Source organism: Anomaloglossus baeobatrachus, chromosome 4 (genome assembly GCF_048569485.1).
Source record: "Anomaloglossus baeobatrachus isolate aAnoBae1 chromosome 4, aAnoBae1.hap1, whole genome shotgun sequence".
Taxonomy (NCBI): Eukaryota; Metazoa; Chordata; class Amphibia; order Anura; family Aromobatidae; genus Anomaloglossus; species Anomaloglossus baeobatrachus.
Genome location: NC_134356.1, coordinates 253,016,843 through 253,041,637, shown reverse-complemented (window position 1 = coordinate 253,041,637; position 24,795 = coordinate 253,016,843). Strand labels below are relative to the sequence as shown.

The 24,795-nt window shown below is 45.2% G+C and overlaps 1 protein-coding gene across 5 annotated transcripts in view; it reads left to right on the top strand.

Moving 5' to 3' along the window:
• The window catches only part of CEP290 (centrosomal protein 290), a 451,099-nt gene that overhangs the window by 262,070 nt on the left and 164,234 nt on the right, over nucleotides 1–24,795 (top strand). For 4 of the 5 annotated variants that reach the window (XM_075344781.1, XM_075344784.1, XM_075344783.1 and 1 more), the window contains 6 exons: nucleotides 12,129–12,293; nucleotides 15,452–15,559; nucleotides 15,638–15,772; nucleotides 16,217–16,483; nucleotides 21,928–22,035; nucleotides 24,411–24,610. In XM_075344781.1, the coding sequence (XP_075200896.1) occupies nucleotides 12,129–12,293; nucleotides 15,452–15,559; nucleotides 15,638–15,772; nucleotides 16,217–16,483; nucleotides 21,928–22,035; nucleotides 24,411–24,610 (983 nt within the window). The remainder of the gene's footprint in view (nucleotides 1–12,128; nucleotides 12,294–15,451; nucleotides 15,560–15,637; nucleotides 15,773–16,216; nucleotides 16,484–21,927; nucleotides 22,036–24,410; nucleotides 24,611–24,795) is intronic. The other variant, XM_075344782.1, reaches the window with a different exon arrangement.

Sequence of the window (24,795 nt, the reverse complement as noted above, 5' to 3'; positions counted from 1 at the left end):
TCATGTTGAATGGTTTCAGTTCTCCGATATTCCTTCGGATTGAATTTACTTTAAACCAGTTTATAATTTTTTTCCTCCTTCTTGCTTTTGCACCAAAACTGAGGAGCCCATGGGAGCACGGGGGGTGTATAGGCAGAAGGGGAGGGGCTTTACACTTTTAGTGTAATACTTTGTGCGGCCTCCGGAGGCATAGCCTATACACCCAATTGTCTGGGTCTCCCAATTGGAGCTAGAAGAAAAGGAATTTACGGTAAGTAAACAAAATTCCCTTCTTCTTGATTGACAACGTTCAAGTGGGTAGTGTCTGACCTCACCACAGCCATGCTCATATAGTGTTGTTGGCTCCCAATGCTGTCTCCTGTCTGCAGTCAGTACCGAGCGGTGGCCACAGACAGGAGCTAGGTATGAGAGCCGGTAAGGACACTGTGGGAGCACGGTTGCAGTGTCCTTGCTGAGACAGTGAATGAGATCACGCATCGTTTACTTGCGCGTCATCAGTCAAGATATGATAGTGTTCTGAATGAAAACTAAGGGGGCATAATGGTGCACCGAATGCTTGGCCATGGTAAGGGTGCACCAAAGTGACCTCATTTGCCTATAAGAGAAATATTTTTTTCTGTCAACTTAACCAATACAAGCCTATATTACAGGTATGATTTTTAATTGGAGCCAAGTTCCCTACATACCTGTAGAAGTGTTTAGTTCGCAGTTTGGGGGGGTTCAGACCACATTTAAAGTTTACAAAATTGTGCTGATCAGCTCTAGATAAAATCTTCATGTTCTTGTGTCAGTTCCCCGCTGTTAGTAGATCTTTTCTGTGTGCAAAGCTGTAGGAAATTATAAACCGTAAAAAGAAGATCTGTGCTAGGATATGGAGTGTCGGAACATTGGGAAGATGATACGTCCATAAAATCTGCCACACCAGTATGTCACACTGATCACACACTCCAAGATTCGACAATACTTTTTTGTCTCCGGGCATTTTTTTTTCCTTTACAGTAAGACAAAAGATGCGTACCACATGTTCCTCAACTCATCGCACTTTACCATGAGCTACAGGTTCTGTGTGATCAAGCCTTAAGAGAAAACAGGCGTGCTTCCTAGAAAAGTACATTACCTTGCTCCTAGGAAATTGAAACCTGGTAATGTACAGACCACAGTGTACATTTTATAGACTCACTACAGATTTCATGTGCTCAATCTATTTGTGTTTGTAGAATACGGCTATGTGCACACGCTGCGTTTTTTTGACGCTGCGTTTTTGTGCGTTTTTGGCCGCGAAAAACGCACAAAAACGCACCTGCGTCGAAAAAACGCGGCAAAAAACGCACGCGTTTTGCCGTGATTTGGTGCGTTTTTTTGCTGCGTTTTGCTGCGTTTTTGCTCACTGCGTCTTTATGCGTTTTTTATCAGTGAACAAAAAAAAAAAAGGTCTGATGTCATTTCCTTCTTCAATGTGTTCTTCATTCTCCACTAGTGTATGCAGAAGAGCAGACAGCTGCAGAACTACAAGTCTCAGCATCCTCGATCCAATAGTGTATGCAGGAGAGCAGACAGCAGCTGTCGAACTACAAGGCTCAGCATATGCAGAAGAGCAGACAGCTGCAGAACTACAAGTCTCAGCATCCTCGATCCAATAGTGTATGCAGGAAAGCAGACAGCAGCTGTCGAACTACAAGGCTCAGCATCCTCCATCCAATAGTGTATGCAGGAGAGCAGACAGCAGCTGTCGAACTACAAGGCTCAGCATCCTCCTTCCAGGACTGTATGCAGGATTTCTTTGCCCCCCCCAAAAAAAAAATGACATGGGCTTCGCCATATTTTTGTATGCTAGCCGGGTACAGCAGGCAGGTACGGGCTGCCCCCAACCCCCAGCTGCCTATTTGTACCCAGCTGGGAACCAAAAATATAGGGAAGCCCTTTTTTTTTAAATTATTTCATGAATTTCATGAAATAATTTAAAAAAAAAATGACGTGGGCTTCGCCCAATTTTTGAGTCCAGCCGGGTACAACTAGGCAGCTGGGGATTGGAATCCACAGTGCAGGGTGCCCATGCTTTCTGGGCACCCCCGCTGTGAATTGCAGTCCCGCAGCCACCCCAGAAAATGGCGCTTTCATAGAAGCGCCATCTTCTGGCGCTGTATCCAACTCTTCCGGCTGCCCTGGTGACGGGTGGCTAGCCGGGTAATAATGGAGTTAGGGTTAGCTGTATATTATCAGCTAGCCCTAAGCCCGAAATTCATGGTGTCACGCCAATATTAGACATGGCCACCATGAATTTCTAGTAAAGATAAAAAAAAAACACAACACACAGAAAAATATTTTTATTAGAAATAAAACACAACACAATTAGTGACTCCATCTTTATTGAAATAAAGAAGCCCCCTCCGCAGTAATCCTGGGTCAGGGTCCCGCGCCGTCCAATCCGGATCCAATATCATCTGATCGGTTTGCTGGAAGGCAAAGCGATCAGATGATGTGTCAGGATCAAGTGCCTGAATCAGATGACACAGCAGCTGATTGTATAAACAACTTTTATACAATCAGCTGATGCATCAGCGCAAAAAAAAAATAAAAAATAATAATACTCACTTATGTGCTGAATACCGGCAGCTCCTGCAGCGATGGGGCGGGAGTCTGATCCTGTCCGATCGCTGCAGCAGCTGCCGGTTATCAGGGATGAAGTCTCCTGACGCATCCGCTGATACCGGCCGGGCGCCCGCGTCATCGCGATACTTACGATCACCTGATGCGTCAGGTGACTGCATCAGGTGATCCATCGCCAGGTCCTGCATCCATCGGAGCCGGAGGTTTCCCGGCCGTCTGCACACAGCCGGAGCGGGGGTGGCGATACCGTGAGAGGAGCTGGGAGCGGGCATGGCACCGGGAGTCTGCAGACAGGTGAGTATAACTTTTTTTTTTTTTTTCTACTGTTAACTTTTGTTTTCGCAGCCGCTTCCATCTCCTGCCTGTACATGGCGCCGCACGGCAGCTGACATGCACAGGACGGGAGGTGGAAGCGACGGTGACGGTACCGGGAGGATTCACGCCTCTGTCTATACTGACAGAAGGAATCCTCTTCCTGTACACGTCACTTTACTACCCACCTCCTGCGTTTATAGCTGCGTTTTTGGTCTTAGAAACGCACCAAAACGCAGCTATTTGCGTTTCTCATTGCGTCTTTCAACATCCCATTGAACTCAATGGATGAAAAGCGCAGTGAAAAACGCGGGAATAATTGACATGCTGCGTTTTTGTGGTCACCACAAAAACGCAGCTGAAAAAAAACGCTGTGTGGGGACAGCAAAAATGAAAACTCATAGACTTTGCTGGGGAAGCAAAGTCATGCAGTTTTGAGGCCAAAAACGCACCCGAAAAACGCGCAAAAACGCCGCGAAAAACGCACCGTGTGCACATAGCCTACTAGTGCTTCCCTTACAGCACCTCTGTATTATATGAATAGCTCAGCCAGGTTAGACACTACAGTTTGCCACGTTGGACATGAGTCACAGTATAAGTATAATGTCCTCCATTATAGCTGTCTTTTAAATGATTGGAAGCGTCTCAAAGCCATGTCATCAATAAAGATATAAGGTGTGTGTATATATAATGTTTGTGTGTTTATACACATATACAGAGTGGGCCATATGGATACACCCTGATAAAATGGAAGTGGTTGGTGCTATCACCTGTACTTTGCACACTATGACATCGCTAGCCGATTGTAGCGATGCCGAGCGCGATAGTCCCCGCCCTCGTTGCAGCTGCGAAATCTTGTGATAGCTGCCGTAGCGAACATTATCGCTATGGCAGCTTCACATGCACTTGCCTGCCCTGCGACGTCGCTCTGGCCAGCGACCCGCCTCCTTCCTAAGGGGGCGGGTCGTGCGGCGTCACAGCGACGTCACACAGCAGCTGTCCAATAGAAGCGGAGGGGCGGAGAAGAGCGGGACGTAAACATCCCGCCCACCTCCCTCCTTCCGCATAGCCGGCGTGAGCCACGGGACGCAGGTAAGGAGATGTTCCTCGCTTCTGCGGCTTCACACACAGCAATGTGTGCTGCCGCAGGAAAGAGGAACAACATCGTAACATCGGTCCTTCCGAAATTATGGAAATGACCGACGCTACACTGATGATACAATTTTGACGCTTTTGCGCTCATTAATTGTATCAAAAACGCTTTACACACTCCGATATCAACAGCGACGCCGGATGGCGTCACTTTCGATTTGACCCCACCGACATCGCAGCTGCGATGTCGTAGTGTGCAAAGTACCCTTTACTGTTTGTGGCATATTAGTACATTTGAGGCCCGGTGATGCCCATGATGGCCATCTGCAAAGCCGCCATTTTGAATTCAACTTTACGTTTTTCAATGGGAAGGGGGTCATGTGACACATCAAACAAAGAGAATTGCACAAGAAAAACAGTGGTGTGCTCATTTTTAACGTAATTATAAAGTTATTGACACGTTACTGACATAAAGCAACAACAGTAACCTACTAAAGGATGTGCTCAAAGTGCTGCACATTGTGTTGAATTGTCAACGCGATCCTCTTTTCCCACACTTGACACACCGAGAGCAATACCGCAGAAGAAGTGCTACCACAGGGTTCCTGTATCTGTTGTTTCAGGTGCCCCACATCCTGGATCCTGGATCTGCGGTATTGCTCTCAGTGTGTCAAGAGTGGGAGAAGAGAATCACATTGACAATTCAACACAATGGGGAGCACTTTGAGCACATCCTTTAGTGGGTTACTGTCGTTGTTCCATGTCACAAACGTGTCAATAAATCGATAATGAATAAAGCTACGTTAAAAATGAGCACACCATTGTTTCTTTATCGTTCCTATGGGAGACCCAGACAATGGGTGTATAGCTTCTGCCTCCGGAGGACACACAAAGTACTACACTCAAAAGTGTAGCTCCTCCCTCTAAGCTTATACACCCCCTGGAGAACCAGATCTAGCCAGTTTATCGCTTTGTGTTCAGGAGGCATACATCCACACATGCATTCTCATCTGATTTTTGATTTTTGGAAAGAGTTTGAAGAAAAGCGGGTCCAAGTCTGGACCCCCGGCATGTCCCTTCTCACCCCACTGTGTCGGCGGTGCTGTTAAGGTTGATTCCAAGGCTGGAGCCTTACATGCTGTGCTCCTTCACCATTCCTCCTGGGCTCTGGCTTGAAGTGGGAGCCAGCACGGTTCTCCATGCTTGGCAGGAGACCGGTCTCCATCCGCAGCCCTTCAGGATCCTGCTGGACCGGAGCACTCATCCCCAGGGACTTGGAACCCTGCGTCTCAGCAAGCTAAGTACCTGAGACGTTTATATATTGGGGGTCGCTGTACTTTATTGTTGTGGGAGAGTGTGCTGAGTGTGTTTTATAACATTTCCGGTGGGTTCTCTAGCTGTCGCCTGAGAACCGTGCCGATGGTGCCTGCGCGCCGGCCGCACCGCTCAAATTTAGGCCCCGGCTTCGCCAGAGGCCTAGTTTCGGTTTCACTGCCCTCGCATGTCATTCATGCAGAGGGACAGCGCGGCTCCGCCCAGCGGCCGTTCTGCACAGGAGAGGGACACTCCTCACTGAGTACATGTCTCCTCCCCTGTAAGTCTCTATGGCCCTCCAGATCCCGCTCCCAGAGTAAGTCCCGCCCCCTCTCTTCGCTCCGGCGGCCATTTTCTCAGCGTTTTCCCTGCGATCAGCACTGGTCTGCAGCATCCCTGCTGAGGTGCTTGGGGGTCCGGGCTTCGGGATCTGGAGGGCACACAACGCTCCAGCAGTCTGGTAAGCCACAACCTCTGGTTGTGGACCTCTGTATATACTCTCTGGGGGTCATTCTGGCAGAGCCCCCACTCCAGCAGCATGTCTCACACGAGGAGCAAGGCTCCAAAGCTGTATTCAGTATGCACTGCATGTAAGCTCCTACTGCCTGAACCGAGCACCTATCCACATTGTGATGCCTGCTCTAACCTGACGATGCCTCAGCCTGGAATCGCACCCCCAGTGGTCTCTCAGGCTGCTCTGGCTCCTGTGGCTGAACCCCCGGCTTGGGTAGAATCCTTATCTAGGTCTATCTCCCAGTCTTTTGCCGACTCCATGGGACTTCTGTCCAGGACTTTGCGAACATGCATCAGCCCCCTTCACAGGGTGCCTCTGCTGCTAGGGCTCTCTCAGGACCGGAGCTCACAGAGGATTCATCATCTGGTCCCAGACCCCGTCCTTCTAAGAGGAGACGCAGGGCTCCCTCTCCTTCCTCGTCCCGCGGCTCTGTTTCAGAAGCTGACTCGCAGGACAAGGAGGATGCCTTTACAGGGGGCTCGGAGGCTAACTCCATGTGCCCCATTGATCTGTCCGAAAGTGACTCAGATGTTAGTGATTTGATTGCGTCCATTAATTCTGTACTGGATCTCAATCCGCCAGTATCAGAGGAATAACCCTCTCTGGCAGAAAAGCACCAGTTTACCTCGCCTAAGAGGACAAAGAGTGTGTTCTTTAACCACTCCAGTTTTCAGGCCGCTGTGACCAAGCCTAGGGCCTGTCCTGACAAACGCTTCCCAAAGCGTGGTTCTGATGACCGTTTTCCCTTTCCACCTGAGGTGGTCAAGGAGTGGGCTCATTCACCGAAGGTAGACCCCCCGGTGTCTAGACTCTCAGCCCGGACCGTTGTATCAGTGGTTGATGGCACCTCTCTTAAGGATTCCACTGACCGCCAGGTTGACCTTCTGGCCTAATCTGTATATGAGGCGGCAGGGGCCTCGTTCTCCCTGACTTTTGCAGCAGTGTGGGCTCTCAAAGCCATCTCTGCTTCTCTGGAGGGGATGCATTCCCTCGCCAGAGAATCTATGCCCGAAATGGTTACCTTAACTTCCCAAGCTTCAGCTTTTTCATTCTATGCCATGTCTGCCATGCTGGAGGCTTCTCACCGCACTGCGGTGGCTTCGGTTAATTCCCTCGCTATCCGCAGGATCTTGTGGCTTCGAGAGTGGAAGGCAGATGCTTCTTCAAAGAAGTACCTTGCTGGACTCCCTTTTGCTGGGTCCCGGCTGTTCGGTGAACAGCTGGATGAAATTATTAAGGAAGCTACTGGCGGGAAGAGTACTTCCATGCCACAAACCAAAACCAGGAAACCTGTCCAGGGTAGGAATCAGTCGAGGTTTCGTTCCTTTCGTTCCTCCAACTGGTCGTCCTCTAAGCCCTCGGCCTCGTCCACTAACTCAGCCAAGGACCAAAAATCCAACTGGCGCACAAAAGCGCGTCCACAGAAGACCGCAGGAGCTGCTGCCACTAAGGCAGCCTCCTCTTGACTATCTGTCCGCGCCAGCAACGTCCTTAGTCGGTGGCAGGCTCTCCCACTTTGGCGACGCGTGGTTTCAACACGTCTCCGATCAGTGGGTGCGGGATATCATCTCCCACGGCTACAGGATAGAATTCTCTTCCTGCCCGCCAAACAGATTTTTTCTGTCAACTCCCCCCTGCTCCAAGGCCGCCGCCTTCTCCCAGGCCGTGGCATCCTTGCAGGCCAACGGAGTAATTGTACCGGTTCCCGCCCGGGAACGGTTCAGAGGTTTCTACTCAAATCTCTTCCTAGTCCCCAAAAAGGACGGTTCCTTCCGGCCCATCCTGGATCTCAAGCTTCTCAACAAGCATGTTCAGGTGCGGCATTTTCGCATGGAGTCTCTGCGGTCAGTCATTGCCTCAATGACCCAAGGGGATTTCCTGGCATCCATCGACATCAGAGATGCCTATCTGCATGTGCCAATTGCAGTTTCACACCAGCGTTGGCTACGTTTTGCAATCGGAGAGGAACATTTGCAATTCGTGGCTCTCCCCTTCGGGTTAGCCACGGCCCCTCGGGTATTCACCAAGGTCATGGTAGCAGTGGTTGCGGTTCTGCACCTCCAGGGGTTGGCAGTGATTCCTTACCTGGACGACCTTCTAGTCAAGGCTTCATCCAGCGCAGACTGTCAGCGGAGTGTCTCGCTCACTCTCGCCATTCTAGCCCAATTCGGGTGGCTTGTCAATCTGCCCAAATCCACTCTGACTCCGACCCAGAGGCTCACGTACCTAGGGATGCAGTTCGAGACTCTGCCGGCACTTGTGAAGTTGCCCTTAATCAAACAGCAGTCCCTCCAACTGGCGGTGTGCTCTCTGCTGAGGCCCCGCCATTATTCCATCAGGCACCTGATGCAGGTGCTGGGTCAGATGGTGGCGTCAATGGAGGCTGTTCCCTTTGCCCAGTTCCATCTGCGTCCACTGCAGCTGGACATTCTCCGCTGTTGGGACAAGCGGCCTTCCTCCTTGCACAGGTTAGTGGCTCTGTCGCCACAGACCAAGAGCTCTCTTCAGTGGTGGCTTCGGCCCCTCTCTCTGTCTCAGGGGCGCTCCTTCCTGGCCCCGTCCTGGGTGATCCTCACCACGGATGCCAGTCTATCCGGCTGGGGAGCGGTATGTCTCCACCACCGAGCGCAGGGCACTTGGACTCCGTCCGAGTCAGCCCTCTCGATCAATGTGCTGGAAACCAGACCCGTGCTTCTGGCTCTCCTAGCTTTTCACCACCTATTGGCGGGCAAGCACATCCGAGTCCAGTCAGACAACGCGACAGCGGTTGCCTACATCAATCACCAAGGCGGGACACGCAGCCGCCTGGCAATGTTGGAGGTACAACGCATCCTTCATTGGGCGGAGGACTCAAAGTCCACCATACCCGCAGTCCACATCCCAGGCGTGGAAAATTGGGAGGCAGATTATCTCAGCCGTCAAACCGTGGACAGTGGCGAGTGATCCCTGCATCCGGCAGTGTTTGTCAATCTGCCGCAAGTGGGGCACTCCGGACGTGGACCTAATGGCATCCTGTCACAACAACAAGGTTCCGGTTTACGTGGCTCGCTCCCACGATCCTCAGGCTTTCGCCGCGGACGCTCTGGTTCAAGACTGGTCCCAGTTTCGTCTGTCCTACGTGTTTCCCCCTCTACCTCTCTTGCCCAGAGTTCTGCGCAAGATCAGAATGGAGGGCCGTCGAGTCATCCTCATTGCTCCGGACTGGCCCAGGCGAGCTTGGTACCCAGACCTGCTCCATCTGTCCGTAGAGGTGCCGTGGCATCTTCCGGACCATCCAGACCTTCTCTCACAAGGTCCGTTTTTCCGCCAGAATTCTGCGGCTCTCAGATTGACGGCGTGGCTCTTGAGTCCTGGATCTTGACGGCTTCTGGTATCCCCCCTGAGGTCATCTCCACTATGACTCGGGCCCGTAAGTCTTCCTCTGCCAAGATCTATCACAGGACTTGGAAAATGTTCCTGTCCTGGTGTTGCTCTTCCGGCCATCCTCCTTGGCCTTTTTCCTTGCCGACCCTTCTGTCCTTTCTACAGTTCGGTCTGCAGCTGGGACTGTCCCTCAACTCTCTCAAGGGACAAATCTCGGCTCTGTCAGTGCTGTTCCAGCGGCGTATCGCCCAGCTGGCTCAGGTCCGCACCTTCTTGCAGGGCGCGTCTCACATCATTCCGCCTTACCGGCGGCCCTTGGATCCCTGGGACCTCAATTTGGTTCTCACGGTTTTGCAGAAACCCCCCTTTGAGCCTCTTAGGGAGGTTTCTTTGTTTCGTCTTTCACAGAAAGTGGTCTTTCTAGTCGCCATAAGTTCCCTCAGGAGAGTCTCTGATTTGGCTGCGCTCTCCTCGGAGTCACCTTTTTTGTTTTTTCATCAAGACAAGGTGGTTCTCCGTCCGACTCCGGACTTTCTTCCTAAGGTGGTCTCTCCTTTCCACCTTAACCAGGACATTACCCTACCTTCCTTTTGTCCGGCTCCTGTTCATCGCTTTGAAAAAGCGTTGCATACTCTGGATCTGGTGCGTGCTCTCCGGATCTATGTGTCTCGCACCGCTGCTCTTAGGCGGTGCACCTCTCTTTTTGTGCTAACCACAGGTCGGCGTAAGGGCCTCTCTGCTTCTAAGCCGACCTTAGCCCGTTGGATTAGGTCGACCATTTCGGATGCCTACCAGTGTTCTCAGGTGCCTCCCCCGCCGGGGATCAAGGCACACTCGACCAGAGCTGTCGGTGCCTCTTGGGCTTTCAGGCACCAGGCTACGGCTCAGCAAGTCTGTCAGGCTGCCACTTGGACTAGCCTGCATACCTTTTCAAAGCACTACCAAGTGCATGCTCATGCTTCGGCAGATCCGAGCTTGGGCAGACGCATCCTTCAGGCGGCTGTCGCCCATTTGTGAAGTTAGGCTCCGCCTACTTCTTAGATTTTCTGTTTATGCCCACCCATGGACTGCTTTGAGACGTCCCATTGTCTGGGTCTCCCATAGGAACGATAAAGAAAAAGAGAATTTTGTTTACTTACCGTAAATTCTTTTTCTTATAGTTCCGTATTGGTAGACCCAGCACCCTCCCTGTTGCCTTTTGGCAATTTCTTGTTCCGCGTGTTATCACCGGCTGTTGTCGTGGACAGAGTCTCCGGTTGGTCCGGTTCTTGCTCTGTTTTTACTTGTGGGTGGCTATTCTCCTTCAGCTTTTGCACTAAACTGACTAGATCTGGTTCTCCAGGGGGTGTATAAGCTCAGAGGGAGGAGCTACACTTTTTAGTGTAGTACTTTGTGTGTCCTCCGGAGGCAGAAGCTATACACCCATTGTCTGGGTCTCCCAATACGGAACTATAAGAAAAAGAATTTACGGTAAGTAAACAAAATTCTCTTTTTTTCTTGTGCAATTCTCTATGTGTTTGATGTGTCACATGACCCCCTTCCCATTGAAATAAGTAGAGTTGAATTCAAAATGGCGGCTTTGCAGATGGCCGCCAGGGGCATCACCCGGCCTCAAATGTTTTGCCCCTTCCATGTACTAATATGCTACAAACGGTAAGATGATATCAGCAACCACTTCCATTTTATCAGGGTGTATCAATACTTTTGGCCCACTCTGTACATATGTTTTGAACATGTCATCAATTTTTTAAGTAAATATATTTATTATGGTGCTCTTGACATGAATTTCTCACCAGATGTCTGTAACATCCTATCCAATCCAGAGGCAAATAGTTCAATTTTATATGTCCAAATATTCAGTTATGTGTAATAGTGAGAAATGACACAGGGAAAAATTATTGAATGAAATCTGCGATTAAAAATCATGGTTATTCCACAAAATATTGATTTCTGAACTCTGCCTGAAGTAAAACAGTATTAGTATTGTTGTTTCTAAATGATTATGAAGTTGTTTTCTTTGCATTATTTGAGGTCTGAAAGCAATGCATTTTTTGTTATTTTGACCATTTCTCATTTTCAGAAAATAAATGCAAAATTTATTGCTTGGAAATTCGGAGACCTGTGGTCAGTAGTTTATAGATTAAAAGAACAATTTACATTTTACTCAAAAATATACCTATAAAGAGAAAAATCAGAAAAACTGACAATTTTACAGTTGTCTCTTAATTTTTGCCAGATATATATATATATATATATATATATATATATATATATATATATATATATATATATATATATATATATATATACTGTGTATATATATACATATATACACTGTGTGTATATATATATATATATATATAAATACAATATATATATATATATATATATATATATATATATATATATATATATATATATATATACAATATAATATATATATATATATATATATATATATATATATATATATATATATATATATATATATATATATATATATATATATATAATTATATTAAAGGTCTCATGTATATGGCTACTGATTACTTTCAGAAGTGCAGTTTTCTTTAGTGGTGTTCACTTACCCCTGACACATCATTAGTTTGTCCTTGTATGATATTGGTGTAGCTGTACAAATTACTTGTCAGATTGTTCTATTCAGTGCTTTTCCACACTCTTTACTTTTTCTAGTTTTATTACCAATGCCTTTGTCATAATGGGGGGGAAACAAGTATTGTCCTGAGTGTACGTCTTTATTCCCCACAAGAGATGACCACTAAGTTGTCACGCCAGGACATTTTCATTTATCAATATGTACAGTCACTTTGATTTATGAGTTGTCCTACTTTTGAGCTACAACTTGCGTAGTTTTTATAAAAGTGGATCCAAGAAAATGTAATAAAGCAGTATAAATTATTTGCAGGTAACAGAATGGCACCATAAAATGGAAGAATTGCGTCTCCAGGACATGAAATTGACCCGTGAGTTAAACCAGAAGAAGGAAGAGATTAAGTATTTGAGTAACCTCATCTCTGAGCAGGAGCGCACAATGAATAATCTGGAAGAAGAGCTCGTACAGCAACGCAAAGTTAGTATTAACAAACAGATCCTGGGAATTTATACTTATTATAACATGTTAATAAAATTAAAAAAGTGAAGGGATTATAAACTTCCACCGAGTAGATGGCCATTAACATTTTGAGTGAGTCCAAAAATAAAAATAAAATAAAAAAAAACTAAGTTCATTGTGACAAAGAGCACAACAAATTTGTCATTATTGGTTAAAAGGGTGATAACATGAAGAAAATTTCCTGTTTTCAGTCCCTTGCCTGAAAGCTTACCACTCTCTTACGATCACCTCTCCTCTCTTTACAGCTATCTTCCTAATGTCGCTTGCAGATTCTATTTGATAGCAAAAGCCTGCTGATTGATATCTTGTTATGTAATCTGAGAGCACCATAACATAGGGGCTGAGACCCTGATTCCAGTGATGTCGTCAATTACTTTGTTTGTGTGTTGTTGTTTCAATAAATTTAGTGTTTTATCAACAAGAGATTATCAATGTAGGACTAGATGTGTCAGGCTTCCTAGTCAACTGCCCCGTATAACCTCAACTTCACCCCTGATTAGCAGCTTTCTGTCAATGTCCATTGTATACAGAAAGTGGCAATCATATAGATGCAGGGTTATACAAAGCTCAGTTTTCTGATCACTACAAGATCTGCAGCATAGAAAACAGTGATTGTATCAAATTAACAGCAAGCAGTTCAGTAAGTTTCAAATCGTTGGAATCAGGGTCTCTGCCCCTACTTAATGCTCCTCTCAAATTGCATAGCAAAAACCTGGTAACAGATTCACTTTACAAGAGCTGATCTTAGCATTCTATTTAAAAAAAAAATAATCCCATTATATATTCCCATTGAAAAATTTTTAGTTGACACAATTTTGATACTCAGATATGCGCTTAGATCAGAGGTCTCAAATGCGGCTTGCGGCACACAGTCCCCTTGATGGTCACTGCCCGGTACAGGGGGCCGCCGCCATCAGCACTTTATTTCAGTTGAATTTATTGCCGGCACCACACACAGATAAGGTCTCTTCACAGCTATACCAATGACAGCCTCCGGCCAATAAGAGGCAAGCTGCTGCTTGTCTTTAATTAGCCAGCGACTGCCATTTGTGTAGCTGTGCAGAGGGCCTCTCTACGTGGCGCCAGCAATACATTCAACTGAAATAAAACGCTAATGGTGGTGGCCCCCTGCACTGGGCTGCGATTGTCAAGGGGTTTTCGTTCCTGTGGGCCATAAGAAGCAGAAAAGAGGAGACCATGGAAATGGAGGACTTTTTTATGTGTATGGGAAGAATGGCAAAATAGAGGACATTGCTACAAGAAGGGGATCAGCATGGGCACATTACAGGATGGGGACAAGGATCTGGCCATTACTACAGGATGGCGAGAAGGATGGGCACATTACTACAAGAAGAGGACCATCAAGGGCACATTACAGGATGGGGACAAGGATGGGTACATTACTGCAAGGGGACAAGGATGGGGTACAATACTACAGGATTGGGACAAGGATGGGCACATTACTACAGGGTGGAGACAAAGATGGGCATATTAGTGCAAAGTGACAAAGATGGAGCACATTACTACAGGGGACAAGTATAGGCACATTACTACAAGAAGAGGACCATTATGGGCACATTACTACAGGATGGGAACAAGGATGGGCATATCACTACAAGAAGGGGACAAGGATGAGCACATTACTACTAAGGGACAAGGATGGATATTTTACTACAGGATGGAGTACATTAGTACAAGAAGAGGACCATCATGGGCACATTACTACAGGATGGTGACAAGGATCTGCACATTACTACTGGGGGACAAGAATGGCGCACATTACTACAAGGGGACTAGGATGGGCATATTAGTACAGGATGGAGACAAGGATAGGCACATTACTCAGGATGGGGACAAGGATGGGAATATTGCTACAAGGGGAAAAGAATGGGGCATATTACTACAGGTTTGGGATGAGAATGGCCACATTACTGCAAGGGGAAAAAGATGGACACATTGCTACAGGATGGGGACGAGGATGGGAATATTACTACAGGATGGGGAAAAGGATAGGCATATTACTACAGGATGAGGACTGAGATGGGACATATTACTACAGGATGGGGATGAGGATGGGGTGCACTACAACCAGGGAACAAGAATGAGCATATTACTACATGATGGGGACAAGAATGGGGCACATTACTGCAAGGGGACAAGGTTGGGTACATTACTACTGGATGGGACAATGATGGGCACGTTGCTACAGGATAAGGACCAAGATGGGGACATTACTAGAAGATGGGGATAATGATGGGGCAAATTACTACAAGGGGATAAGAATGAACACATGACTACAGGATGGGGACAAGGATGAGCACATAATTACAGAATGAGGACCAGGATGAGCACATTGCTTCAAGGGGAAAAGGATGGCTCATGTTACTACAAGATGGGGACGAGGATGGGCACATTACTACAGGATGGGGACAAGGATGAGCACATTACTACAAGGGGGGCAAGTATGGACACCTTACTACAGGATGGGGACAAGGATGGGCACATTATTACAAGATAAGGACCATCATGGACACATTACTACAGAATAGTGACAAGGATCTGCACATTGCTACAAGGGTACAAGACTGGGCACATTACTACAGGATAAGAACCAGGATGGGGAAAAGGATGGGCACATTACTAAAAGAAAAGGAACAGGATGGGGGACATTACTATAAGATGAGGACCTGGATGGCGATATTACTACAAGATGTTGGCCAAAATGACTATCTGGTGCTAATTGTAAGATGATTTTACTTCCTTTATGAAGATAAAGTGTAAACAAAAAAAATCAAAATGTAGCATGAACATTTTTTTTTACCATTAAAAATGTTTTCTTATATGTGCGGCTCATATACTAACCCCCCCCCCCCCCCCCGAGTTTGAGACCCTTGACTTAGATGAGCCTCCCATAAGCAACATGGACATATCAACCTTTGCTCCAAAAGTCTAACATACTGTTCTAAACATGTATCCATATGTGCATGTACAGATATGTAAATGCAGGGAGCGCAGCTTGGGATGCAGACAATAGCAACTGCTACACAATGTATCCCACCAACGCTATAAATGTTGTCTGCCATAATTCCCGCTTTTTTTATATGTCTGTTTCACAGTTTCATGAGGAACGTCAAATGTCCTGGGATCAGAGAGAAGTAGAACTGGAGCGCCAGCTGGATTTGTACGAGCAGCAGCAACATGAAGTACTCAGCACTGCTCGGAAGGTACACATACTGACTGGTAATGAGCTTTGATATAATACTGTATTAGCAGCTTAACAATCAATAAATGCTGTCTTCTAGTTTGAAGAGGCCACCGGTAAGGTGCCCGATGCCAGTCTACCATTACCTCAGCAGCTTGACATAGCACTGCGCAAAATAAAAGAACATGTACGGACGATATTGGAAACTAAATCTATTTGTAGAACACTGGAAGAGGTGAGTAGGGTTATGTATATATACATACTCAGACGTATAAAAAGCCGATCACCTTCAATCATAACTTGCAGCTCCCATTCTTACACTTGCCTGGTCCCTTCTTCTCTGTTACCTGGCCCCACATCGACACACCAACTATAGTCAGTGCTTGGCTAGGAGAGCAATGCCATCAGAGTAGTCAACGCTATGGTCACTGATTGCCTGAGTTGGCATTTTCTGGCCATTTCTGGTGTTTACAGATCAAGCCAAATGGTAGAGACTAGTAGGACCGGGTAAGAGGTGAGTATTACTAATTTTATTATTTTTAACCAGTCTGAGACCTTTTGTAAATAATTATCATCCACTGGACAACACCTTTAATATTTTTATACTTAATGTTTAATGTCCTTGTAAACCATGGAATAAAATATTTGCTGCTGTAATGGGTTTATATGTCTTCCATAGAAACTTAAAGAGAAGGAAACTCTGCTCTGGACAGCCAAGCAAAATGTTTTGAGCAGAGATAAAGTCATAAATGAACTGAGACTTCGCTTACCTGCAGTTGTAGACAGAGAAAAACTAATGTCTGAATTTAGCCAAAGAGAAGAAGATTCAGAGTTGAGGCAAACCTTGAAAGTGGCTCATCAGACAATTGAAAATATGCAAGCTCGACTTAATCAAAAAGAAGACGTTCTGAAAAAATACCAGCGTCTCGTGGCTAAAGCAAGAGAGGTATGACACGAAGGGTATCTCTAGTTGTGTCGGATCTAGAATGATACTGAATGCCATAGTAGATGCTTCCACTTGTACCTCTTTCCTCCGCATTATCGAAATGACCATGTGTAGTAAGCCTAATACAGTAAGAAATAATTTTGCTTCTCCTTTGCACTTGGCTACCAATATTTTTTTATATCAATGTCTCTAGAGAAACCCTACTATAGTTCATTTATAATACATTAAAACAGAATGCCAAATATGCTGGAAGGTATCCAGAAAATACAGGATACAAGCTGGCTCTGTGTGCTGTGAAAATTGCAGCTGCTCTACATACACTGTTAACTAGTACGGCAGCTGTCACACACTTTAAATATTCACTGTGATAAATGTATTAATAAGCTGGGCGGTTCACATGGGACACCAGTAATGCAGCATTATGACACATTAGTAAAGAGAAGGCCTTATCAGTTACTAGAGCAGTCTGAAAGTCAATTTCAATGCCATTGTAAATCTTTTCGGATGAGAGAATGAGCAGCCCTTGTTCCTTGGAGATGTATTATTGGAAGAAGTGAAGTGTAGCCACAATAGGAAACCTTTTCCCAAACAGAATTTAAAGTTCTTCAAAGTCTTTGCTCAAGCCACCCACCAAACTGTTTACAGAATCATTTGGCCCTTTAAAGATAATGTTATTCATATCTTTGTTTATGCAATACTTTAATCATTGTCTTAAAAAGGTCACTTTTAATTAATTTGCAAATGAGGCTAAAGTGCTTTGGGTGTGCTGAAGCATTTCCCGATCCACTGCTTTCCTGACTATTTTCCGGAACTTTCTTCTGCTTGTCAACAACAATTTGAGGCAGCAGTTTAAAACAAATCGATATTGCCTCTGATAACGAACTTTTAGTTGCCTGACTTGGAGCAGCCTATCAAAGACCTCATCAGTCAGGTGGCTGAAGAAAGGAACATCATCGCTTCCAGGTGAAGATCAATTACGTTGTATCTATGAGGGTTAAAAAGAGATGAGTGTGGCTGATTAGTATTAGGTTGTACAACCTCTTAAAAAGCGATAAACTGATCCATAAGAATACAAGATTCTGTGGATAGGTCATTATTTATTAAGTCCCAAGCAACCACTTTAATATGTAACATTTCTTACATCTTAGAGTTTGATTATAGAACACTATAGAGCAGTGGTCCCCAACTTTGCTCACCTTGAGAGCCATATTCAGCCCTGAGAGAGAGTCGCAAGCCACATCCAGCTTCTGTCCCCTCACAGTAGTGATACCCAGAGCCGACTATTATCGTATAATGACAGCCGAAGCTTTCCACAGAAATCACACCCAGGCAGTATACCAAGATCCAGGGGTTCCTACCATACCCCCATTCAGATCTACTCTTCTGTATGGGTTTACTCACTAAAAACACTATCTAGATACCTAAACTTCATAGCTGTTTACTAGACCTGGTGCTAATGGAACTAGCTGCCACATAGCCACGAGCCACAGGTTGGGTGCCCCTGCTGTATTCAGTATAATCAGTGAACTGTATTCAGTGTAATCAGTGCATTTCTGTTATGTGCACCATAGTGTGCACATGGAAAATAAAGTAAACTAAGTTCTAACTCCAAAACTACTACCTGACTCGCCTGCTTCTTGTACAGACTAAAGATTCCAGGTACGCAGAAGTTTAAGGCCCCTGCGCAGACTTAAACATCACTAACTGGATATCCAAGATGACCACTCTGACCTTTTGCTTCCTAAGCGGCCATCGAGGGTATCACATACCACCTTAAGAATCCAGGGGTAGGTGTAGAGTAAAAAATAAAGTAAACCGAAAGTAACAGTCTGCCAGGAAAGCATTTGGCAGACAGGCTGTAATTCCAACCAGGGTCCACTTCAGAAATATTACCAGCGGGAAATGCAAGCCCGAGGAAGCTATACATAGTTACACCCATTGGGTGTTGGGACAGACTGAATTACAGCATTGGAAACACTTGATGGCAAAAAGGCAATGAATACAAAGTATTCAAAACCAGGACAGTGACCAAACCTAATTGTGCCTCAGTGGAGAGGGAGACAGACCACAACACAGGAGACTGCTGGATCAAATCTGAGGCATGACAATGTCAAGATAACAATTTAGATTTTGCGACGTATTTTACTAAAAACCTCAGACTTGGCTGAAGGTTCAACTTTCAACAAGACAATTACCCGAAGTACACAGCTAAAATAACAGTGGCTTCAGAACAACTCTGCGACCATTCTTGACTGGCCCAGCCAGAGCCCTGACTGAAAAGCAATTGAGCATCTCTGGAGAGACCTGAAAATGTCTGTCCACCAACGTTCACCATCCAAGCTGACGGAACTGGAGATGATCTGCAAGGAAGAATGGCAGAGGATCTCCAAATTCAGGTGTGCAAAACCTGTTGCATCATTCCCAAGAAGACTCATGACTGTACTAGATCAAATGGGTGCTTCTACTCAATACTGAGCAAAGGGTCTGAATACTTATGACCATCTGATATTTGTTTTTCTTGTTTAAATTTTTTGCAAAAAGATTTTTTTTGTCAAATGCAAGGTTTACATTAATGAGAAAAAAAAATGAACTTTTTTTAATTCACCAAATAGCTGCAATGAAACAAAGAGTGAAAAATGTAAAGGGGTCTGAATACTTTCCATACCCACTGTAGTATGGTCACAACTGTAGAAACAAAGGATACCATAGTGTGGATGATGTGTTCCAAAGAAAAGGAAGGAGAAAAGGCTTTTACGGGTAAATAACTGAAAGTCAGTTTTTCATATATGCCTTCTGGGGACACAAGACAATGTGACATTCCAGTGTGATCTCATTTTTTTAAGTTCATATGTAGATTAAAGGAAAAGGCAAAGGAGAATAATGTCATATAGGTCTTCCAGATCCATTCAGTAGAGAATACTTATCTTCACTCCATGGCATGTGCCGTCCAGCAGCTAAAGCTCCCATTACATGGTAAGACACAAGCCTTACACAGGGTACATCAGAGGCAGCATTATCGATTTATCTAAAGAAAAAACATCCTGCTTAACAGGTGTGTGAAAAATCCTCCAAGCATTAATGGTAAAAGTTAAAATTGAAACATGTTCACAGAGATGTGCGACCCCCAACACTTTTCTGGCGTTGTCACTAAACACCATGAGCTAGCTAGCACATAGGATGAACATTGTGAAGACATGAGGGTTAGTGGGTGCTCTCATCCACTGGCCTTGCTGTCTTCAGAAAGACCGCATGGACCAGGGCTTATCCCACTGAACACTCTTTTCCCGTGGGCAGAACACAACTTGGACAACACAGGGTGAGGGAACCACACATTAGTAAACCTTTTATTGGTTCACCAACAGGCAAAAACATATTGTACATTCTCAGCAAGAACACAAGATGGTCCACCCTTCCACTGGTTCGTCAGGGATTAGAATCCTTATGACTTTTGTGCTTCCAGGGCCAATTATCCCAGCAAGCAGGACCCCGCTTTTTTTCGGGCATCCACTTAGAGGAGATAGCAGCAAGCTCAGGAAGCTGACCGAGCACTGAAAGTTATGTAGCCAGATGACGACTTATCCCAGTCTGTATGCAAGCAAATTTGTAGGCTCGGCGTTGAGCAGTGATACAGTTCTGTGATCCTTCAGCTGTAACCATAGCTCCTAGGTTCAAATTCTGTAGAATATCCAAAGTGAAGCAGTTCTGTGATTCCCCAGCTGGAACCAAAGCTCCTCAGCTGAGGTCAGGTAGATTAACTCTCTGGTGACAGAAGTAAGGCCCTATTATACCCCTCAGTTCTCTTACACGATTGGTGAAAATGGCTGCTCTCTCATTGGTCACTAGTTCAATCCAACGTCATAATTTTACTTTGAATGATGTAGTCAGGAAAGCTGAGGTAATCCACATTTACAAACAATTGGGCTCCGATCAGTCTGACAGGCAACAGCTAACTTCTCTTGATTTAGCAAACAAAGAAAACATACGTCTGGCCTAATATAAAAACAGTTCATCCTCCACACAAGTGGCCAGATGCTGAGTTGTCACAGGCATGTCTTCATTTTAACTTTTTTTTTTTTTAATAAATTTCTGACAATTTTGTACACTCCTTTTGACCTGGACTTTTTCTTTGGATGTTTCAAATGATGGGGGAATTCACATCTCCAGGAGCCTATCCCAATATGTAGTGGGTGTAATAATATTAGCAAATACCTCCAATTAGAAATGTAATATAGTTCTTCTGATTCACTGTGTCGCTCACCTCATGTTCAGGGCATTGCAGGACCTTGGGTATCCATGGTTATGGCCACGCTATAGTCACAGTTAGTTAGTTGCTCGTGGTCATAACCATGGAAACCTAAGGTCCTGGTAATGCCCTGTAAATTAGGTAATGATATAGTGAATCAGGAGAACTATACTACATTTCTAATTGGAGGTATTTGCTAATATTATTTGTGGGCCACAGCAGTGGAAGCCCCATCAATCAACAAGGTATATCCCTTCCTATGGATAGGCATTAACGTGCAAAGATGGAAATAAACCTTTAACTATCATTCCACTTGAGCTTTTAGTTTCTTGATTCTTGCGTAAAACTGTTCAAAATCTCTCAAAATGTTTACGCTCTTTAAGTTATGAAAAACATTTGCAGCTTTTGGCATCTTTGCCAGTCCCGGCCAACCTCGACAACTCTTGGAAAAGACTGAGGGACATGGCCGACAGCGGACAGACAATTGATCATAATTACTCAACAGCTGAGAGTTGTGCCACATGTATTAAGAGGCACACAGCTGTTACGAATTTGGGGCATGTTCCTCTAGGGCACCTTAACATCAAGAGTGGCGTACAAAACGGGAGTCTTGATGAATCGGGGCCTTTAGCTTCTAAATATGAGACATTTACCGTAGCTATCTCTGGTTTTTGATCTTTCGTACAATTGTCATGTGACTAATCAATATTAGTAGTAGAAGCAGTAGTGTTATCCCATTTCTCTCGTATAGTGAATGAAGTCTGCTTGTGACTGCTATGAATAATCGGCTTCTCTGACGTGTTCAGTCACCTGCTGTCATATGAATAGCAAATGTTCAGAGATCTGCATTTAGACGATAAATAGGCCCTGACTGTGAATTACAAGTTTCCATAGAGACACAGCAAGTAAACACTTACGTGTGAAGAGCAGTTCATCAGTTGCGCTCTCATTTGTGTTGGCAGTGCAGGGATCTCACACTTTTAGCGGTGCCATATAAGCTACAGATCCTCCACCTTCCCCTGATAGTATTTTTATCACTGTTAGAGGGCAACAGCTTATGGATCATATCGCCTGATTTTTGCCTATTATCTCCATAAGCTCATTGAGCAGTTCACTCACTCAGCAGGTTAGACTCATTTTATCCCTTAATGTCTTTAAAGTGTTTTACTGTGTCACATTCTGTATACATCTTTTTTTGCAGGAGCAGCAAGACAGTGCAAAAAAGCATGCGGAGGATCTCAAAGCATTACATCAGAAGTTGGATCTGCATTCAGATGCCTCAATTACCAAATTTAAAGAAGCTGCTCTGGTTCGTAGGTTTTTTGCTACTGTTCACCCCAAGCTTACTTGCTTATAGAGCACCATTCATCATCACTGTGCCCATTAGGGCTCACAGTCCTAATTCCCTATTAGGGAGGTGAGTGAGGAAACCGGAGTACCTGGAGGAAACCCACAGAAACCCAGGGAAAACATACAAACTCCTTGCAGATGCTGTCCCTGATGGGATTTGAACCCAGGATCCCAGTGCTGCAAGGTTACAGTGCCACCATGCATATAATTTAGATTTATACTTTTTCCCACTTCATAAGGCGCAGTGTGCATTAAAGTGTAATATTATGAGCCCATTTAATTCTTCAGTGAAAGAATATTAAATGCGTTTTTTTCTGATGGCCATTCATGTCATATGCAAGCAATAGGGCATAAAATGTCCTGATTTGTTGGGGTCACTAACAAGACGGATTGAATGGTGCTGTGGTTAAGCATACGTAGTAATTTCATTCTAAATCCCTATCTTTTTATTTTCTGATATACAGTGGTACCTCGCTTAACGAGTAACCCACTTAACGAGAATTTCGCTTAACAAGCAAAGCTTTCTGTAAATTTGTAACCCGGTTTACGAGAAAGCTTTGCTGTACGAGCAAAATTCTCACCGCACACACTTCCGGTTTTGTACATCCACCGCGCTCTGACCCGCACTTGCAGTCCACACAAACACACACATGTACGGACAAACACACACGCACACACCGCAGGTCTCATGGTTCTTGTAGTTCCCGGGTACATCGCGACGTCCTCGCGGCGAACTACAAGTACCATGAGGCCGGCAGTGGAACGGAAGGTAAGGTGAGCATATAATATGTGTACCTTCCGTTTCATCGCCGGCCTCCTGGGTCCTGTAGTTCGCCGCTCCACTCCAGGCTGTGCATCGGCATCCATAGCGATGAAGCAGGAACTTCCTGTGATTGCTACTCAAAGGCAGCGCGCTGGCCAATCAGAGGCAAGCAGCTCTGCCTTTGACATCAGCGCGCTGGGAGCGGAAGTTCCTCCCTCGTCGTTATGGTAACCCGATACACAGCAAGTCCCAGGAGACCGGCGATGGAACGGAAGGTAAGGTGAGCATATTATGTTCGTGTGCGTGCGTGCTTGTGTGTTTGTGTGTGTTTGTGTGTGTGTGTGTGTGTGTTTGTGTGAGTTTGTGTGCATTTGTGCATGTGTGGAATGACAGAATAGGGGACCAGGATGGGACATTTAACAAGTTGTGGAACGAATCGTCTGCATTGCAATTGTTTCCTTTGGGAAATCTTGCTTTGCTGAACGAGTAACTTGGTTAACAAGCACAGTCCCAGAACGGATTGTTCTCATTAAGCAAGGTTCCACTGTACTTGTATTCAAAATTCCCTATCCTTCTCTAACTACACTATCTAACTGTTATTGTATTTTATTTTCTCTACTTCCATTTTGATGACACTTCATTTGAGAATACCATTGCATGCTGGGATACTAAAACGAAGCATCATCAGAGGATTGCGGTGCAATATGCACAATGACAGCATTGTTGCTGCCTTAGATCAGCAGACACATGCCAGCAACAGAGTGGTATCAGAATACCCGGTGAGCAGAGACCAATTTTGGGGGCATCACTGTTCTCTGGAGGTCTGGTATTCTGACACGGCTCTGTTGCTTGCTCATTACTGTTGATCTGAGCAGGCAACAGAGCGCGCTGTCATTGTGCACATTGCACAGAGACTAGCCGATCCCCTGAAGTGAGCGTTACTGAAGACGCTTTGTTTCAGGAAGGAGGCAGAGGCTGCAGCAGTGACCGCAGCCTTTGCCCCCTTGATGACACTTTGTTTGAGTATCTCAGCATGTACTGGAATTCTCAAACAAAGTGTCATCATAAAGGAAGTAGTGTAAAAAAAAAAAAAGTAAAAAAGCACTTAGATGATGTAGTTAGGGAAGGATCCGGAATTTTTAATGCAAGTGTATATATATATATTAGAAATAGTTTGGATTATGGCAATATGATAGGGATTTAGGAGAGAAATTACTGTGCTTTCAGATCACCCCTATAGCAAAGCAGAACACATTGCCTGGCAAGTCATATAGACATTGTTGGCAGCCCACACTGCCACTTCATTGAAGCTCTTTCTTCATTAGGTTGTGCAGTGAGAAGGAACAAAGGGCTTGTTCTAGTTCTAGTGATTAAAGGGATCCTCAGAAGATGAGACACTTATCACTTGTGCCATAATGCCATGGGATAAGCATTACTATACATTCAGGGGAACCCATAAATAAATGGGGAACCTGTAACTAAAAGACCTATAAAATGATCTTCCCAGGACATTTATTTCAGCTTGTGTATTTTAATTTCTAATGTAGAAGGTTTATCCTGCTTTCTTATAGGAGTTGATGAAGAAGCCCACTCTGCAAGTTCCACCAAGTGCACACCTAATGCGTATGGCAGAGATGGAGCAGACAGTGGCCGAACAAGACTCTTCATTGTCTACTCTTACCAACAAACTGAAGAACGTCACTGCGGAGCTGGAGAGGCAGAAGCAAAGCCATGTGGCTAAAGTGAATGAGCTAGAAAACAGTAGAGCCAGGTAGATTCAGCGTACATTGCTTGTTCATGTGTATTATATAACATTAAAAGGGGTATTCCAGCCCGAAGAATTCAACATGTATCCAATATGTGATAACTGCTAGTCATTCAGCCACAAAGCTGGAAGGCAGTAAAATTAAGCATTTCAATCAGGTGTGCACCCTGCCGTGCCTTCATAGTGTATGG